This window comes from Rhinolophus hipposideros, assembly GCF_964194185.1.
Source record: "Rhinolophus hipposideros genome assembly, chromosome: 4".
Classification (NCBI taxonomy): Eukaryota; Metazoa; Chordata; class Mammalia; order Chiroptera; family Rhinolophidae; genus Rhinolophus; species Rhinolophus hipposideros.
Window position 1 is genome coordinate 85392326 of NC_138050.1, and position 21014 is coordinate 85413339.

Below are 21014 nucleotides of genomic sequence, written 5' to 3' on the forward strand. Positions count from 1 at the left end.
ATGAATCCGAGGTAAGCTGAGATAAGAAAGTTGTACTGCCTTAGCTAAAAGGGGGATTTAAAGGCAGTGTGGGAGGTCAACAATGTCAAACACTAAAATAAATTGGAATGGACTTAGAAAAGTTTAATAGATTTCAAAGGAAATACATTTGTCGTGACCTCAATAAGAAATTTTCCAGAGTAGCTGCATTTATCCACTTATCTTTGCATTTTTGGCTTCTACTTCCCTTGTGTTAATAGAAGCTATATATGCACATATAAAAATATTACTTTTTGTTATTCATTACATCCCTGTCTAAAAATCTAATGCAAATTTGATCTCACTAAATCCAAATGCAAAATAAACTTTTCTGCACTTCTCTTACTGAGTTAGCAGTATTTGTTATAATTGTTTAAGAAGATTTCATGTAATTACTTAAGATCAAATTCTATGTCTCATGATATTTTTCTCTATATGGAAATCCACACCACCACCCCCTGCCAACCTCCAAAATCAAGCCTTTATATGTGGAAAATTAAAATGGTTAATTTTATGTCAATATACTTACACTCTAGCAAAGATATATATCCCTCTGGTTTATTACAGTTTATTTTCATATGTATTATATAGTTATATTTAGTTTTTTTTTATGTTAAAACTGATCATTTGACTGATTTTTCTGATTGGTATATAATATTTGAAGATATCTGTCTCTTAATTATTTTGTTATTCTTTGAGAATGTAGAGTTGATATGTTTAGTTACTAACTGTCCAATTAAATGTGTCACAGATGACAAGTTCAGATATTTCTAACATGTTATCACCATAGACATCGATATCAATAAATTAGTTAAAATTATGGATCACATAAAGTACTTCTTAAATATGTAATGCATATATTAAAATATTGTTTGTTTTGTTTTGTTTTTTTGTTATTAGAAGGAATATCTCTATTTGTGGAAGTTAACCTTCACTATAACCTTGACTTACATTATATAGAAATAAAATACACAGCAATAATAATTGCAAAATAAATAATTTAGAAATACGTTTTCCTGATTTGAAATCATGAAAAGTTTTAGATAACAATCCTCTATATTGACATTTCTTCTTCTCCTTTACCTTGCACTATTCTTAGAAAGAGAAATGCATCCAGAGCTTACCATTAAGTTGTTTAGTTCACAGATATAAGCATCATATTTAGTTCTTTTGACATGTTCCCATCACTTTCTGAGCATTTTCTTACTTTCTGGAATAAAAGGTATTTCAGGATAACTTTGTACATACTTCCCCTGCTAAAGCCCTGTGGTTTGTTCTTTTTGCAAGAAGCCCATAATGTACATACTTATGTACTCCCTTACATACGTACACAAAAATTAAGCGTTTCTATTTGTTCAGTATTAAGAACTATAAATTTACACTCATACCTCCTCCGATTTCAACCTGACCTCATAGGTCTTTTTTTATATTTTTGTAGTCTTCTCCCTTTCTATATTTGTAACTTTATTTTCCATCAGTGAGAAAACTTTTCCTGATGACCCTCCAGAATGTACTACTTTCCTCTAACCTACTCTAAACAGAAAGAAGTTACAGAATTTTTAATTCAAGCAACTGTAAAAAACACACCTCTTAATTGCAAAGCACTTTTTTACAGTTCTTTATTTTTTTAGAATCATAATATGTTGAGTACATGAAAAATTGTATTCCCATTAAAATGACAAAAGAAATCACCCAAAAATGAAATATTTATACTTTTTTCTTTAAAACTATTAAAGAGCTGTTAAAAATAACTAGACACTAGAGTGATACTCCCTTTTTTAGCCATTTTTTTTCTTTGTCACAATGTCCATTATAGAGTTGAAATTTACAATACATGGGAAAAAGCAGGAGAATGTAATACATTGTCAAAGGTAGAATCAGTCAATGTAAATAAACCTAGAGCTGATGCAGGCGTTAAAATGATCAGTAAAGGGCATTAAAACAACTATGAAAAATAATTTAGAATGTCTATAGGAAAAGATGCGTATAATGAATAAGGAAATGAGAATATCAAGAGAGATTTGGAAAAATTCAAGTCACTAGAAATGATCCTCAGTAAAACACAGAGTAAAAGAAAGCTTACGAGAAAGATAAACTGAGTCTCAAAAATCTGTGAGGCACTCTCAATTGTTGAAATATATATGTAAGTGGAGTTATAGAAACAGTTTGAAGTGTAAGTTAGGAGGAAACATCAGGAATTAATCGCAGATAATTTTCTAAATTTGATTTAAAAAAAATTTATTCCCTGCTCCGGGAAGCTCAGAAAATCATAAGCAGAGTAAATACCAAGTAACCCATCTAGAAATACCAAAGTTAAATGGCTAAAATTCTAAGATATAAAGAAAAACAATTGAAAACAATTAAAGATAAAAGATATAGTAAATTTGGAAAACAATTATATGAAAGAAAGCAGATTTTCTATTGGAAAAAATAAGGTCTATCTAGATCATAAAATACTATTTTTCTAGTTCCAAAGGATGGGAAAAATCTCAATCTAGAAGTCTATATCAAGTAAAAATGACTTTTATAAGATATTAATACTTTTGATGCAGCTAAATAAAGACATTTCCAGATAAATGAAAGTAGGGATAATTTATTGTCATCAGACGTGTACTATAAAAAATACTAAAGAAATGTCTTTAATTGAAGGGTATTGTTACTATACTGAAGCCTGTTTCTTCAGAAATGAATGGAGCCCCAGAAAAGTTGAAGAAAGGGAGTAAATGTAATATAAACTTTTACTTTCACATATGTATTCTCCTTTAAAAAGCATCCTGACTGGGCAGAAGGGGATAAGTAGAATGATAAAGTTCTTATAATATTCATCAAGAGTATAATTATATTTGATGCTAGAATGTTATTAAAGATCAATATTGTAATCTTTAGACAGAGTCAGGAAACTTCTATGCTGGGGCCAAATATGGTGTTCATCTTGTTTTATATGAATCATAAGCTAAAATTTGCCTTTATATTTTTAATCAAATGAAAAATTTTCAAAAGGAAAGTATATGAAAGAGACTATATGTATGACTCTCAATGCCTAAAATACTTAATATCGGGCTTTTAATAGAAAAAAACAAACAAACAGATGTTTCCCACTCAAGAGAACCACTTAAAAAAATGCACACATGCACATAAGAAAAAGATACAGTTAAAATGTCAATGAATAAGATAAAACAAAAGGCAATACAATGATTAACCCAAAAGTACAAATGGAGTAAATGAAAAGAAATATAAATTGATAGAACTAAACACAAACATAATTGTATGAATGATATACATTAATACATTTCAGAACCTGGATAAAATGGGTAAATTTTTGAAAAATGTAAAATGCAAAAGTTAATAAAGAAAAAAATAGAGCATATAAATAAGTCTCATGGCTTACTCAATAATTGAAATAGGATTAATATATCACTTTTTTCCCAAAATAGCCAAAAAAAGATTTTTTTTTTCAGGTGAGTTCTAGAATGTCTTAAAGGAAAAATGCATTGCTTCCTTATATAAGTTGTTATACAAAATTAAAAAGAATTGAAGCTGCCAACTTATTTTATGAGGCTTGTATAATCTTGATCCCAGATTCATATCAGAAAATGCAAGAAAATAAAATTATATGTTAATTTCCTTTGTTGCTATAAATTGAAAAATCCTAAACGTAATTTTGATTCAGAAAAAAAAAGGCCTTTTTATGAATTTCAACATCCATATATTAAAAAAGTGTTTAGCAATGCTAGAAATTATAGGTATTTTCCTGACTTGGTAAAGTAATCAATGTGTTCCTTACAAGATAGAAAAAAAAAAAAAAAAAAAAAAAAAACACAAATTTTCTTCCCTGACAGCTACTAGTTAACACAGAACTGGAGGTCCTGGAGGAGTTTTTAAAGAAAGCAAAAGAAGAGAAATTGTAGAGAATGAACAGGAACAGGTCAAAATGAGATTATTTGCAGATGATATAATCATCTACATAGAGGGAAAAATAGCAGAATCGGAAGACCTCGTAAGATAATTCAGTAAATGTGTCATACAAAAGATGAAGTTATGAAAGTTTCAACTAATGAGTTCTAAACCAACAAAATCTCACAAGAAAATAGCATTAAAAAAAAGAAGAAAAAACAATTGCTAAACAAAATGCTAACAAAACTTTAAAATATGTAGAAATCAACCATAAATACCAAAGACAACTTTTGGGAAAAACATCAAAATTTAAATACATCGAATAAAACAAAATCATGACTAAATGGAGAGACATTTTATACTTTTGTATTGGATGACTTTACATGATAAATATACCAAACATTCCTGAATAAAATCAGAAATTCAGTGCTATTTTTAATTAAAATTCCATTTGATTTATTTGACAAACTTAACAAACTTACTTTAAATTTTGTGTGAAGAATAAAACTCTGCTACTAGTTAAATAAAAATAAAGAGGGAGAATGTATCTCAGTGGATGTAAAGACATATTTAGAATCATAGTATTTATTTATATATGTTTATATGTATTTATCATGCATATAAAAAAAGAATATTGTATTGGCATAAGTGCAGGCAAATAGGTGAAAAAAAATAGAAATCTCAGAGACAGATCAGTACACATTCAGAACTCAAATTCATAATATAGGTGGCATCCTTAAAGCACTGGGGCAAATCAAATTCTTTAGTACATAGTGTGGTGAAAAGTGAATGAGTGTGTGGAGAGAAATAAAAATTGATTCCTATCTAAAAGGATGGAAGAACTAAATGTGAAAGAAAAAGTATATTTAAAATTATAAAGGATAATGTAGGAAAATGCTTTGTGACAAAATGTTGGAGAAAGATTTTCTAAATCAGTTTTTAAAAGTATAATCCATAAGAAGATTAGATTGATAGATAGATGATTGATAATAGATGATAGATAGATAGATAGATGATAGATAGATAATAGATTCCTCTGCACTGCATGGTTGTTGACATTTAGCATTTTGATACTTTATATTCATGGCCTAATTTTTATCCTTTGACTCTTTCAGGCTTGTTCTGAGCTCAGTTTCGGACTATTTTGCTGCCATGTTTACAAGTGATGTGTGTGAAGCCAAACAAGAGGAGATCAAAATGGAAGGCATAGACCCCAATGCCCTCTGGGATCTTGTCCAATTTGCATATACAGGTACAGTAATATAATTATAACTTACATTAATGTCTTGTAAATTTTAGAATTGAGAATAGGTTTTAAAGCTTAAAGAATAACACAGCTGGTATCTTCATTTTTTTTTTTCCATTTGAAAGACTAACTGAAAAATCAGACTACCTTTCATTTGTCACTGAAATCACAGATGTGTGTGTATATATATATATATATATATATATATATATATATATATATATGAATATGTTTACGTAGTTCCTTCCACAAAGAATTTAAACTGACTTATAAAAATAAATAGTAGATGGATGAGCTTGGGATAGGAGCAGAAAGGTTGTTAATTATCAAGTAAGAATTTGTTTAGGTCCATACTTACAGCGTTAGGAAGGGAAATAGATTTTAATTTTCTTTCATTTTGGAAATTAAAGGTTCAAATAATGCTTTTTTCCTTGAAATGTGTTTTTTGAATGTTAAGAGCCCCACAGAATGTTTAACGTGAACTCTATAAATTTAGTTGAAAGGGACAATGAAAATACTTAGAATTGTGAAAAATGACTGGTTTTTAAAGCTGTTTGTTTCTGATCCTCTACATTGACATCTTCCTTTGCCCTTTGCACTCTATTATATTTGTTGCATTCAAATAATATTGCCAATATAGCAGACATGTGCTGAATGTTGTTTAATGTACAGGTAATAGCTCTGTCTCTGGAGAATAAACTCATGAATGAGCCATGGCTTTGTCCTCCAGAAGCTCACAGTTCAATTGTCAAAAAGAGTTAGATGAGGGAATAAATATGATACAATGTGAAACTTAAGAGGGAGGTACAAGGCATAAAACCTGCTGTTCAGAACACTATCAGGGTTCACATTCATTTAAACATTTTAATAACTTTGCAAGATACATGATATAAGAGGACATAATAAAATCATGTGGGAGTGAGGGCAAATAGTATGAATGGATATTTTCTTTTAGGAATGCAATGTGGTTCATTTGTCGGAACTACTTATCATGGTATACAACAAATAAACAAAGGTGGGTTAGGGCCTGATTATCAAAGTGGCAGGATCCTAGTTTAAGGAACTGTTTTTGCAGAATTTCTGGTCATAGGGAAACAAGAGATGATGTTATAAAGATCAGCTTCTAGAACCAAAAGACCATAGAACAAGTGGAAATATATCCTCTTTGAAGATTTGGCTTATCATAGAAAGGAGTTTGCCAGCCATACTATAAGACTTAGTAAATGAAGCCTCTTTGAAAAGAAAAAAAAAAAATGCACATGTTCTGTCTGCTATATCTCAAAGCAGCAATGTGATGGAATGACCTAGGCATTTTCCAGTCTCAGTAATGTTTAAATTATATTTTCTCAAAATTATTGCCCTAGGCAAAAGGGAACAGGTAAGCAAGTATTCAAAGTTGTTGCAATAGAGAGACCAGAATTCAGTCTTTACTTAATTCTACTGAAACAAAGGGTTTGGGGGGGTGGGGGAGACTTTTAAGTGCTAGGGTGAGAGAGAACAAGGGCCATCTGTGTTTGCTAATTGGCTTTGTCTGAAGAAAAATAAACTTTCTCCTACCTTTTTGATGGAATTTCATTTTATAACTTGGAACAAGTTGCTCCCTCAAATTATGCTTCTAGCCCCTCATAAAACCGAGAGACAGAGGTGCTATCTCTCTTGATGTTGGCCTTGCAAAGGGATATCATCCAGAGCCTTGAGGAAAACACTCTGGGGTATCAAACTGGCAAGAGGCTTTTAAAATGATTCACTACTCAAAGGAGTTGAGAAAGAATTTACAATGACACATTTTTCTAAAGTAAATCCTCTAAGAAAAGGGAGGTCAACGGCCTAGTGTCAGGAAAAGGCCTGTCTAAATTCCAGTCAAGCTGAGGGAGCACTAAGACCATCTTGGTCAATTTCAGTTTGCATGGAGCCTGAAATAGTAGGAACAGATCATGGCCTCCCTGTCAAGAGAGAGCAAACAGATCATGGAAAGAAACATATCCTGCAACTTCCATTTTTTAGGAATCTTTCTAGCAACAGAAAAGCATAGATCCAACACTGACAACTGCCATAGCCAGGCACCCTTGCATTTCTCATGTACAAAACTAGGTCAAAAGACACTCATCATAGTGCAGCACAGACTTGGAAATTGTTTCAAAGCTCCCTGCTGAATCTAATGACCTAGATTTCATTCTACTTTGCAGAGGGCAGGCAGGATACAAAGCTGCCTTTCAGTTGCCACTGACATTATGGCCTTTGCTCCTGATACCATATCTTCTTGTTGGTCGATACATTTCCAATTGTTAGTTTATAGAAATGCACTAGATGAGGAAATAACTTACAAGTCATATTGGGAAAATTCTAGGCATAACATAAAAATATACCTGACTTTTGCTATATACAATGTCACAAATTATAACAATAGAAGAGATCAAGTGAGTAATGATATCAAAAGGGAAGAATAGGAAGTACATCTTTCTGTGTCTAGTTAGCTAGCTTGCTAGCTGATCTCTAAGACTTTTACTTTGTAGAAGACTAAAAATAAATGCATCACAGAAAGGGTAAAAATGAATGAGCAGTGAGATGTGTAAAATGTCAGCCATTTGGGGATATTTTCTTAAATTCTGAGGTTTTGAAAAAACTGAGAAGGATCAACTATGTCAAGAATTGATAGTTAACCATTAGTTGTAGAAGTAATGAATTCAGCAGAGATGGATAAGGGTGCTTTAAAAGCATTTCCAAAGACAATTTTCCATGTTATCTGGAAAGGCTGTAAAGTTTGAAAAAAAACATATGTAGCTAATTTATTTCATTAACTTAGAAATTAAGAAAAAGAAGAAATGGGTAAATTAGAGTGAATTTTTGACTGACCTAAGCTTCAATGGTTATAAAGTTTAATCATCTTTGATTTGAAGAAAGGAATCATCCTTTAAAGAAGTTTGCATAGTAAAACGTATACATGATAGGATATGGGAGACACCCTACCTAACTACCCCACTTATTTACTCTAGCAAATTAGCATGAGAAGAAATGGGTTCAGAGGCCTGGTAGAGTTTCAATATGAAATAAAGCAAATATTCAGGGACTTTTTTTTGGTAACTGGAAAGAAATATTCAGGGACTTTTTTTTGGTAACTGGGTACCAAGGAGTGAGGGCACTGGTGGTAATAGCTCAAAGGGAATAGAACATTTTTAAAGGAATAAGATATAATAATTAAAAGGTTTATACTAACAATATGTCAGATAAAATAAAGAAAACCAATAAGGTCTTTGTGTTGACAAAATTAAAGAAAACATTCTTGGAACTATGAAAGGTAAATACACAGTATTGAAATGATGACTAATTATTATAGTATCAAAATTAGCTTCTTTACTTACTTAACATAAAAAGCTCCATAGGTCACTTTTTTCTTCGCACATTGTAATAACTCAGGAATAGAAAGGAAAGGAAAGGAAAATGCATAGTGGTGTTAGAAATAATTGTATCTCTAATATGAGATTTATATCACTTTTCTAAATTCTTAATTGTATGTTTAAGCAATTTCAAAATTTCTTGTTTTAAAACTTTTCTTCTTTTTCATAGTTTTTCACTAGGAAATCTGAGCGTGATCTTAGCTATTCATAGAGAACAAAGACCCATTTAAGCAACAGTGTGGCATAAAATACATAAGGCTTCATTTAATATTGTCAGTATGTTCTGTGACTTTCAGTGAAATGACATCTAACAAAAACAATTTTAGCATAAGCTAATTGGTATAAACAAGAGTTATGTTTCAATGGCATCTAATCAAAAATTTTACAAAAAAACGTTGAATGAAACTGTTATTCGAAGTCCCCTTTTACGACTAGTGTCTTAAATTTAAAGTTTGAATACTTAGTTGTAATCCAGATACTATGTAATTGTATATCAGTTTTTCAAAATCAAACCATAATTCAGTTAAAAAAAATATTTGATCTCTTTGCATGAAGAGGGTCACACTACGAACTAGATGATAAAATGTAAGTCTGGATAGACACAGATTCGAATGATAGAAACTTTTAAAGAAATTGGTAATAAATAAAATTATTAAGGCAGGGCATCGTGGGGAAAAAAAAAAACAAAACAAACAAAAAAAAAAACTTCACTTCTGTTTCCAAAAGCAATAGATCTATGTATGCATTGTTATCCAATTGGTGGCATTCTCAGTTGTATAGTTTCAAACAAACTTAACAGCTTTTTAAACATTTTCCTACTTGTTGTGGAGATTCTGTTTTGTAATTTTACTCATCTAGAAGAAAGACCTTGTATACAATTTGTTTAATCTGCAAAACCTGTGATTTGGAATAATAAAGTAAGGATATTCTGGAATTATTCTACTGAACATCTCAGAAGCATGGAATCAGAGGAGAAAAGAGGAAAAAAAATGTTTACAGTTTTTCATCATTCTACTTTCAATTTACTTAAAAAATTAGAGATGTATTGGACTTTAGAAATTCCATCCTAAACATTATAGATTTTACAGAAGAACATTTTTCTATGACTAAACATATGATGGAAACCAGAGGCACCAAGACGTTTTTTTTTAAAGAATTACATGTTTAATATTTCAAATAAGCATTGACAAAATCACCATGAGATATATCGGGACTTTGTTGGTCTCTTTTGAATTAATATGAGGGGACAGACTTTTTCGCCCCATGCTTAAGGGCCTCTGAGATTCTTAATAAAGCCCATTCAGTGAGCTAAAGTAACCTGACAAAGATCAATAGTAAGATGTTAAATGTATTACTGGAATAAAATGTCAGATCACATATTGAATGGTATTTTCTCTATCAAAGTGATATCCTTTTGTGTAGTATGTGTTATCACTGAGTTCCTTGAAATGGCTTATGACTATCTTATCCTCAAAATAGTTTCAGTAGCTTAAATCGAGTCTCCTATAGTACATTGCTATATACTAGTAGTTCACTGCAGATTAGGTTCATGCTTCCTCCCAATGGGACGCTAGTTGCCTTCAAGAAGCAATGATGCCTGACAATTCTCTGACATTTGTGGCTAATAGTCCTTTGTTTGCTGAATGTATTGAATGCCTCTCAAGTTTTATTGCATGCCTACTATGTTCCATGCCCTGAGATGGGCTCCAAAGGCAATATGCTGAATTACACACATTTTCTGCTTTTAAGGGCCTTTCCAATTTAGGGTTTAAAATAACTGTCCTTTGTTATCTTTTTTTGGCATAGATGTACTATTGGCATACACAGCCTAATATGTCTTCACTGGGAAATGGTATAAAATAAATTATGAGGGCTACTGTAGTGATTTCATGTATCTATATATTTCAGTACTAGCCCAAAATTGATAATCATATTGTGAAAATAAAATAGGAAATTCAATATAGTTGAAAAGGATGTTCTGGGGTTCATTGTATTTTAAAGTTATTTTTAGGCTGATAGAAATTTCCTTCTGACTTATCTCCTACATAGTCCTTACTATCCTGACATACTTGAAAATATACTGTATTCATTGATGCATAAGGAAATAGAGTTCAAACAAATATGGGAGATGGGATTGCAGGGTTACTAGCAAAGTGTCAGGTCCTGTAGAGAACTGATAAGGACAAGGTTTAAATAAAGGAAGCTGTCCATCTAGCACTGGTGTTAAGAAGAAGGGTACAAAATTCAACTGCCAAATATCAACCCTTTAACCACACTGAAGCCTTAACCTCCTTGTTAAAAAATAAATATATATATATATATATATATATATATATATATATATATATGTATATATATATATATATATGTATGTATGTATATGTATATATACATATATATACATATATATATGTATATATATATGTATATATGGTTTGTGTGCTACTGAAGTTAATTAAAGATATAGTGCATGTTAAGGGTTGTTAAGATAGCTTCTGTTTACTGCCAAACATTTGAACGAAATAAATACACACTTAGGATCTGAGATGTTTAGTGTTTTGCTTTAATATTAAAATATACATCAATATATTCGGCATGGACTGAGTATTTTAAACTCCCTTCAGACTTTTTTTATTGTAATTAAAAGTAAATTATTGTTTCATTTTTATTACTGATTTAATTCAAGTGACATGAATTATGCAAGCACATTAACAGAATATTAGTTTTACACTTAGGGCTTTTCCTAGGTGGGAAAATTCTGTTCTCAATAAACTGAAACCTTTAAAACTGGTTTTAAATGAGAAACAAAAACTCATAGACACAGACAATAATTTAGTGGTTACCAGAGGGTAAGGGGGTGGGGGGTGGGTGATGAGGGTAAAGGGGATCAAATATATGGTGATGGAAGGAGAACTGACTCTGGGTGGTGAACACACAATGGGATTTATAGATGATGTAATACAGAATTGTACACCTGAAATCTATGTAAATTTACTAACAATTGTCACCCCAATAAAATTAATTAAAAAAAAACTGGTTTTATGTATTATTACTACCCATTAATTAAAAATGTTTATTTGTTAATTTTCATTGGGTGTTGAAATAACCTATATATTCTGTAAGGAAAAAAATAAAAATAATAAAAATAAAATTTAAAAATCTGATGCATGTTGCCATCACATCCCTAACTCTACTATTTTACTAAGAAACCGTGTGTATGTATGTGTGCGTGTGTGTGTGTATGCAATGCTGAATAATATAAAACTAATTTGGGAAACATAATATCAGATAATAAAAAATGATGTGTATTTTGTGAATATCGTACAAATTTTTGTTGTTATTGAACTACATTTGGCTTTATGCTGTGGGATTTCATAGACAAACTACTGATGAAAAAGCAATATAAAATTTAACATTTACTGGCTATACAAGAAAGGTTATGTCTCTCTACACTGTAACTCACATATGCTTTCTCAGTTTCCAATTAAGGAAAATCTCTCAGGTCTCGTAATTAACTTTGCTCCCTTAAAAAAATCTTCTTTTGTTTTATTTTATGATTGATCTTAGCCTTGTAATTGTTTACATTTTCATCCAATTTGGGTACTAAGAAGGCAGGAACTGAATCATATTTTACCATATCAACTGTGCAAGAAACATGATATTTATTCTTCTGAATTAATCTTATAGTTTGACTACATTTTCTCAGGATTAGTTCCCCTGCACTCCAATCCCAAAACATCTATGTACTTGGTTCTATTGTATTTCAGGGTCAGTGTAGTGTAGTGTGTAGATTTTAAGATAAAAAATATCTAGGATGTTCTTCAACCTTCCTCAGGACTGATATTTAACCAAAAGTCATTATGATGTTGGCAGCCCAATGTTCATTCTGGGCATTTATTCTAGTTTGCATGTACCGATTTCTTACTTCTCATTAAGAATTTTGATTATATCCCTTGGGCTCTCCCATTTTATAGTTTGAGATCTTGGTCAAATTATTTAACTTTATGAGTCTTAAGATTATTCAACTGTTGGAAAGGAAAAATGTCTAAGTAAGAGGATTGTTTTAAGGAGTAAATGAACTAATAAAATTCAGTAGATTTAACATAGTTCTTAACGCATTGTAAGCCCTCAATTGCAATGATTTTCACAACAGATATAAGTTTCTTCAAATTCTTTGCACCATTTGTTATAAAAAAAAGTAAAATGAAGACAGAACTGGGAAGGGAATAATCACTTTGTTCATCAAACATTTATTACTTTTTACTCCAATTTATTATATGCTTCAGTATTACAATATGATTTATAATTCATATGTATGTTCAGTGTACCTTTCTTAGTGGCACATGCTTTTCTAATTCATATGTATGATTCATGTACCTTTTTAGTGGTACATGCTTTTTTTCTTTTTTAAAGCTACTTGTAATTTTATTACCTTATATATTTCAGGTGTGTTTTTATAGTGTGTTACATTCATTATTTTAGCATATCTTATCTCATTTGATCCACACAGCCACATTCTGAGATGGGCAGTTAGTCAAATCTTATTGTCACATACAGAAATGAAAATACCTTAACACAGAGGTCAATGGAATTTCATAGATATGAAACCATGGTCCAGTTTTCCTAATGACATTTCAACATCCTTTCTATTAGCTTTAGAATTATTCATATTTCTGTCTGATTAATATGAAAGGTAATGTTATTTTTCTGTGCTTATGTTATTGCCACATTGAGTAAAAAATGTGACCTTGCATTGACATAGTACCAACTGCCATCAAATATAACTTTTTTTACAATTAGTTTTCTTTCACACAAACCATGAATAACCTGAGGAAAGTATATAGATGCTACTCAAGGGGAGAATATTTGTGCTTGATCATAGCACTATTGAAAATGTTAATTATCCTCAGAATTGGACATTCACAATTCAATAACTTCGCAATGTTAAATATAATTTTGTTTTATTATCTGTATCTAAATAAGAAGGCACATTAAAAAACACTGCATATGTTATATTATTTACCTATTTAAGATGTTTCACACACATCTCAATTATATCTCATAATATTCAGATTTATCTAGCAGTTGGGAAAACTGAAGTGCCAACTTTATATATGGGTCTAAATAATACATACATTTTAAAATAGTACTTTACTTGATTTTTAGCTATCTCTCAATACTTTTCGTTTAAAATTTAGTAAGCTGAAGCTATTTGCAGATAGCATGTGAGAGAAAACAACTGTAAACCAGCAAATGAACAAAAACAAGCAAACAAAACGACCTTTGTCATGACACCTCTCTTAAGACTTCCAAAATTACCATATTGCCTGGTTTGCCATCTTTGATGAGTTTACTTCCCCTTCATGCTTGAGAAAGGAAATTTATAGTGAGAATCCTCAGCACTGTAATTTTAAAAGCTTTGCTTTCCTCAGATAAAGGATGGTAAGTACTACTCAACAAGGAGAACAGATTTGAGCCATGAGTGAATTGCATGTTTGAGATACCCTAAAGGTACATTGATCCCTGACCTTTTTAGACTGTGTACTTCAACTTTCTTCTCAGGCACGTTGTAGCTACTATTGCACTCCTCTCACATTCTTCAACAACAGAAAATATAGCCAAATGTCATTCATAGAAGTCTGATATGTTTCCTGCTCCATCCTTTCTTCTTTTCTGGAGAAATGCTTAAGAGTAGTGCGAGGAGAGGATAATGTAGAATAAAAAAAAAAAAAAAACAATAAAGAAACTTTAAAGAAGAGTAATGGAAGTCGATCTTGTAAGAATTGTAAAAATCACTTTACATTTGTTTAATATATAACATCTTCATTTCTGATACATTCAACTCTGCAAAATGTAAACAATATTTTGAAAGATATACATTAATTATTTTCATGTGTTTTCCTGAGCTATATAGTCTACCTTCTGATTAATGGGCATTTTTGACTAAAAGGTAAATTTGACTAATCCAAGAACTATATAATAGAATATTTTTAATCTTTTTGACAAATTATTATTTTATTTATCAAATTATACTAAAGAAACCTTGTTTTAGGGCCTAAAAAAAAAAACCCTCATGCTTTGAAATATTTAATCTAAATTTTGCTTCACAAAATCGCTTAAAATAGCTTCCAAGTAAAATACATAAGTGAAGAAAAATAAGGTAATACTAATATGATATAACTGGATATACTAGGGTGGTATGTTGGTAAGGATTTCACACTTATTGGAAAATTAAATGTATACTCCCTCAGAAACACTTTGTAACTATTGCACTTCTAGTTCGTGATGGCTAAGAAAACGTTGATAATGTTTTCTAAGAAAATATCGATAATGAGTACGGATTGTTAGATAAGAAGATTTCAAGAAACATGTGAATGCTTATAGTCAGAAAATGAAATTGGTAATCTCTGAAAGATGACCTATAATGATAGCAGAAAGGGAATGAGATAACATATCAACCATATTTTTGAGAACCAAGATAGTGCTCTGAAAAATATAACCTGTTAAACAAAAACCAGACAATTTATAAGGCCTGGAATACAGAGGAAGTGGGTAGGACAGCCACATGCATAGATAGGATGGTAAAACTCCCAATCCGAGCAGAATAAAATGTCACAATTGCTGACATTGTTTCCTACATCATAACAATCCAACATCGTGCATGGAATATTTAAGCACCCCAAGATGAAGCAACTTTGTAGATAATTTCAATACGAACTATACTATACTATACTATATACTATACTATATTATACTATACTATATGCTATACTATATTGTAGCTATAAAATCTATTCAGTGATAAGTAATATTTTCTTATATGTACTTATCCCTTTCAATCTCCCCTCTATTGTTTCCACTGAAGTAGAATATAAAGGAAGAAAAATCTGAAAGATCTCAAAGACAGAAGTCACAAGATTATAACTTCAGTCTTAGTTTCATTCCTAAGTCTCTATGGTGTATAAGGTTTTGAAATTCATATATAAAAGACCCAAAAAGCACATTCACATTCAAATCCACAGCACCATGGTATGATTTGCACCATAAGTAAATGTCATAAGATTTTGTTTGTATTCATAAAAATGACATGTCAATTTGTTTTAGTAGCTTCTCAGTCAATAAAGCAAAAACAACAACAAAAAAAACCCACAAAAAAAGAAACAAAAAAAAACAAGAAACAATTATTTATGTTATAAAACAAACACAGATATTTTGCTCAGAATTAACACGGGTTTCTGATATTAAAATCTGAGAGGAATATTTTTGAAATATATTTGAATATCTAAATACTTGTAACGTGCTGTGTGATGTACTTCATGCATCCTCACTAACATGCAAAAAGTGCATATAATAGTGCATTACAGAACTACCTTTTCTTTTGTCTGATTTAAGTTCAAGTGATGAAGTTGTATTCAAATGTGTTATAAAACAGAATATTAAATTCAGGAATCAAACTCAATTGAGTTCAGTGTGCATTTAATTTAAAAGGAATAGTATTGTCTATGCTGAATTTAGTGTATATGTTGCACCTAAAGGTATCTATCCTAAAGTACTTAATTCTGTAATGGGCAAACAAACATATCTGTGGTAGTTCTAATACATAGCTTGTCAAATTATGTTACTTACAGTGGAAGTTTGGAAAACTTATATGAGTTGATCATTTTTATTTTTTATTTATCTCACAACCAAAATATCTTTGAGTATTGAGTGACACCTGTTTTAGATTACTCTCTCTAACAAGTTCCCAGAGAGGGGAAAAAATAATCTATATAGTTGATTAGGGATAGAGTTATAAATTATGATATACTAAAAATAAGAAGTATACTTTATCATTAATGCCAAGAAGGTTAAACACCTGTGCATGAATGTGTGTCAAGGGAATGTTCAGAGAAAGTCAAGATTTTTACTCACCAAACAATTTCCTGCTCTTTCCAAGCGACAGTTATGTAAGAATAGTAGGTTTAAAACAATTAAGTAAATGACAACTACTGACGTTTTTGGTTTGACCTGATACCCAGTGGATCTTCTAAAGGGTGGGTAGCAATGGAAACATGACAGCTTTTCCTTTTTCAATTACTTTTTTACTAGTCCTTGCATAGATATTTTCCTGACTTTTCTAACGGTGAGCCCTTGAACTCCAGATATACTCGTACTCAAAAAACATAAACTGAGCTTTTCTTGTAGCTGGAAGGCATGTATGGCATTTTTTTGTTGATTAATAAGCTCTAAGATTATAGAATTTCCCAGGTATAACTTGTCATTCTGTTTCCTAAAACTGGTTTGCTATAATTTTTAGAGGACAGCCAGGATATTCTTCAGAGAATGAGAGAGGGAGAGAGACAGACAGACAGACAGACACAAGGGTGCCAATAATAGCACATATTTGAATAAGGAATAATTTGATGGCAGCAAAAGTCCTAATTGCAGTAAAAATAAATTTATTTTGGTAACTGTCAAAAGGACATATAAGCTTACTAAAAATAATAAGCTGATATTAACCACATTACCTTAACTCTCTTGCCTTTTTGGAAACTCTCAAAAAGTCCTATGAATTTATTAACATAAATAATTATTAAATAGATAAGTGACAAAGACTATACAAATCTGCCATGTAAATTCCAAACCACTTATTGAATTAATTTGCATTCAAGGAGATAGAACCTAACTCCTCACTACTTAAGTGTGTCTATGGACCTACTTCCAGAGAGCACAGTATGGAAAAGGGAAATAAAAGAGTAATTTCACAGTGAAGAAATCTGACAAATACTACCTCAGCCAAGTGATCAAAATTGACATCAACTTTGATTAAGTCATGTTGACAGATATGATGTAATGAAACCCAAAGCCCATAATCCCCATGTAATCATAATTAGACAAATTCCAATTACGGGGCATTCTACAAAATACTTAACCAGTACTCCTCAAAACTGTCAAAGCCATCAAAAACAAGGAAAGCCTGAGAAATTGTCACAGCCAAGAGGAGCCTAAAGACATGTAATGACAAAATGAAGTGTGTTATCCTGCGTGGGATCCTGGAACAGAAAGATCACATTTGATTGAGAAAAAAAAAAAAAAAAGAAAAAGAAAAAAAAAAACTAAGGAAATGTGAGTAAAGTATGAACTTAGGTCAATAAAAGTATAACAATATTGTTAACAATAACAATACATATGTTATTAATTTAACATATTTACCACTCTAATGTAAAATGTTAATAACGGGAAAACAGGTGTGTACTGCATGAGAAATCTCTGTACAATCTTTATAAATTAAATATGGTTACATATCACATTTTTTTAATATGATACCACTTGTCTATTAAATAATAAAACAGCATAGATTTATAGTCTTCTGTAATCTTTACTTTTTTTCCCTGTTTTATTTTACATATTTTCATTCCATTGCAGTATAAATTTAACTATATTCTTTTATAGAAATTCAGGGTTTAAGTCTACTTATACATGTTTGGAACACTCAATAGCTTTAGCATTTACTTAAAGTGAGACTATAGATAAATATAGCACATATTGGAGGCACCCTATTCAAAAGTCATCTCCTTCTTGTTCCCCCAGTTGACTCAAAGGAAGGTTACTCTAATTCTATAATTCTAATTTACATAGGGTCAAAATCAAGCATTGGGGTATTAACCCATTACTAATTATTGAGTTAGACATAGTCATATGATACAGTTTTTGCCAAGAAAACACAGAGAGAATACGTTGGGGGAACTTTTAGTAAAGATTTCTTCAATGATGCAAATAAATATACATGAAGGAATAATTCTTCTGATGAGTTTTCCTGTCTGAATCTGGAGCTTGAAACTATGGCAACCATGGAGAAATGGCAAGTCACTTGAGATAACAGCTATTTCCTGATGATGTTTTCAGCCTTTCAATTGATTAGTTCTGGAGATAACTTTCCTCTACAGTTGTCAAGAGAGATAATAAATATTTCCTTATTATCTGAGAAAATTTTCTCAGGGTTATCTACTACTATATTCACATGCTCCTTAGGTATCCAAAGTTTCATCTAGGTATGAGATATTTTTAAGTCAATTTTCTATGATAGCTAAGGTAAAAACATGTAGATTTTCCCTCTTAGTAAACCTGAAGCCATTTGAGAACATTATGCCTTGTAAGTTAATTTTGAATGAAAGTATAGACTTGCTATTTTCTTTTTCATTAACAGAATTTATGTTTTTTGTTTAGTTTTGTTTTTGTTTTTGTGTTTTGTTTCACTTTGAAGTCAAATACTTGGCAGATTTTTGCCTTTTACCATCTAAGCTTGTCAGAGAAATAGCCAAGTTATAACTATCAAGAAATATACCATGCATGAGGTAGCTCAATTTGTGTTCATTCAAGCTCAACATTCACTAATATTCCATTTGTGCCTTCTGGCTTTTACAAATAGACCCTTTCATTGGATATATTCCAAGTTGAAAAAAATATAGATCATTTTTAATTCTTAACAACAAACATTAGTTGCCAATAGGTAAATTTTTAAAATTAGTCTACAGATAACCTGTGAAAATTCAAGCTTTTCTTTTTTTTTCTTTTTCTTTTTCTTTTCTTTTTTTCAGAAAAGAAAGGAGATATGACCTGTTAAAATTTTATCTAAATTATCATGAAGTACCGGAATAGGCCCAGTATTTGAATTTGGACTTAATAATTGTTTGTTTTTACAAATAGCTTTCATATCCTATACCTTATCACACTGACATAATATCTCTGAATTACTTTTCAAGTATTGACTTGGGAAGATAAAGAGATAAACATACAGACACATGCACATACACATGTCATTTTATATGTTAAATTTACACTTATAAGATTATTTTAACAATATGGTGATCATGATAATAGCATATGTGAAGTTTCTGTGACTGTAATATTTCTATATATCGCTAGCTTCAAGGAAAAAAAATCACATAATGCACAATGTCTCAAATTATAATACCCTATCTGCGGTTTTTGTGAATAAAGTTTGAATTAAAGCTTTCTAATATGTAGTGATATTTGTAGTGATACCTCATCAACTTTTAAGTTTCATTCTCCTAAGCGCTAACGATGTTGAGCATTTTTCAATCCATGTATCTTCTTTTGTAAAATATCTTCTTTGTGAAAAAAAAAGTACAAGTTTTTGTCCGTGATCATCTAACTGTACTAGCAAAATGTGTTCAAAGACTATCCTTTCTCCACTGAATTGCTTTTGAAAAAACTAGTCGTTTATGTATGAATGATTCTGTTTAGATCCCTTGTCTATTTTTAATTTTTTCTTATTATTAATAGAGTTTTATACTTTTTTTATGTATTTTGGACACAAGTGCTAATCGATATATAATTTTTCAAACATCTTTTCCATTCTATTTTTCTGTTGTTCCTTTAATATTCTCACTTGCAGTGATTTTTATGAAGTTCAATTTAACAGTTTTTTCTTGTGAATTATGCCTTCAATGTTCTAAGAAATATTTAATTAATTTAAGACCACAAAGATTTTCACCAATGTTTTCCTATATAAGATTTGAGTTTTAGGTTTTACATTTAGGACTATGATCCATTTTGAGTAAATTTTATATATTATGTGGGGTATGGATTAAAGTACAAGTTTTTGTCCGTGATCATCTGACTGTATTAGCAAAATGTGTTCAAAGACTATCCTTTCTCAAATGAATTGCTTTTGAAAAAAAACTAGTTGTTTATGTCTGAATGATTCTGTTTATAGATTTCCCTTGTTGTTGTTGATTTTTTAATCTATTTGTCTATGTTTAGACTAATACAAATCAATTTTGCTTACTGTAGCTTTGTAATAAGTTTTAAAATCTTGTAGTGTTGTTATTCCCACTTTGTTCTTTTCCAAAATTATTTTGGTTTTTCTAGATCCATTGCATTTACATGTGAATTTTAGAATTAGTTTTGCAATTTCTACAAAATATCTGGATTTTGAATATAATTTAACAAACATAGATTAATTTGGTGTGAATTGAAATTTTAACAATATTACATCTTCTAGCCCAGGAACACAGTATATCTCAAATTGCACTTACAACCCCAACAACACTGATTAGAGTGCTGTTTTGATACATTTTTTAAGAATACCCCACCCACCCACCCCACTTTTAGTGATTCACTAGGATGGCTCATGTGATTCAGCATGTAGCCATACTAATGGATATTATTTTTTATGGCAAAAGGATACAGAGCACAATCAGAAAGGGAAACAGAGCACAAGGAAAATTACAAGGGAAACCTTGTTCCAATTTCCAAGGGTCCCCTTTCAGTAGATTCATACAAGACACACTTAATTTCCTCTGCGATGAGTTGTGACAAAGCATTTGAATTGTTGCCAAGAAGAAAATGTTAGAGACTCAGTGCCTGGGTGTTTTTTTTTTGTTTGTTTTTTGTTTTTGTTCAGGGTTGATCACATGGATAGCCTCTGCTTAGCATATACCAAAATTTCAGTCGCC

The 21014-nt window shown here is 30.7% G+C and overlaps 1 protein-coding gene across 1 annotated transcript in view; it reads left to right on the plus strand.

Annotated features, from left to right (window-relative positions):
- The window catches only part of KLHL1 (kelch like family member 1), a 301195-nt gene that overhangs the window by 104278 nt on the left and 175903 nt on the right, over window positions 1-21014 (plus strand). The window contains exon 3 of the mRNA XM_081045752.1: window positions 5028-5164. Within this exon, the coding sequence (XP_080901878.1) occupies window positions 5028-5164 (137 nt within the window). The remainder of the gene's footprint in view (window positions 1-5027; window positions 5165-21014) is intronic.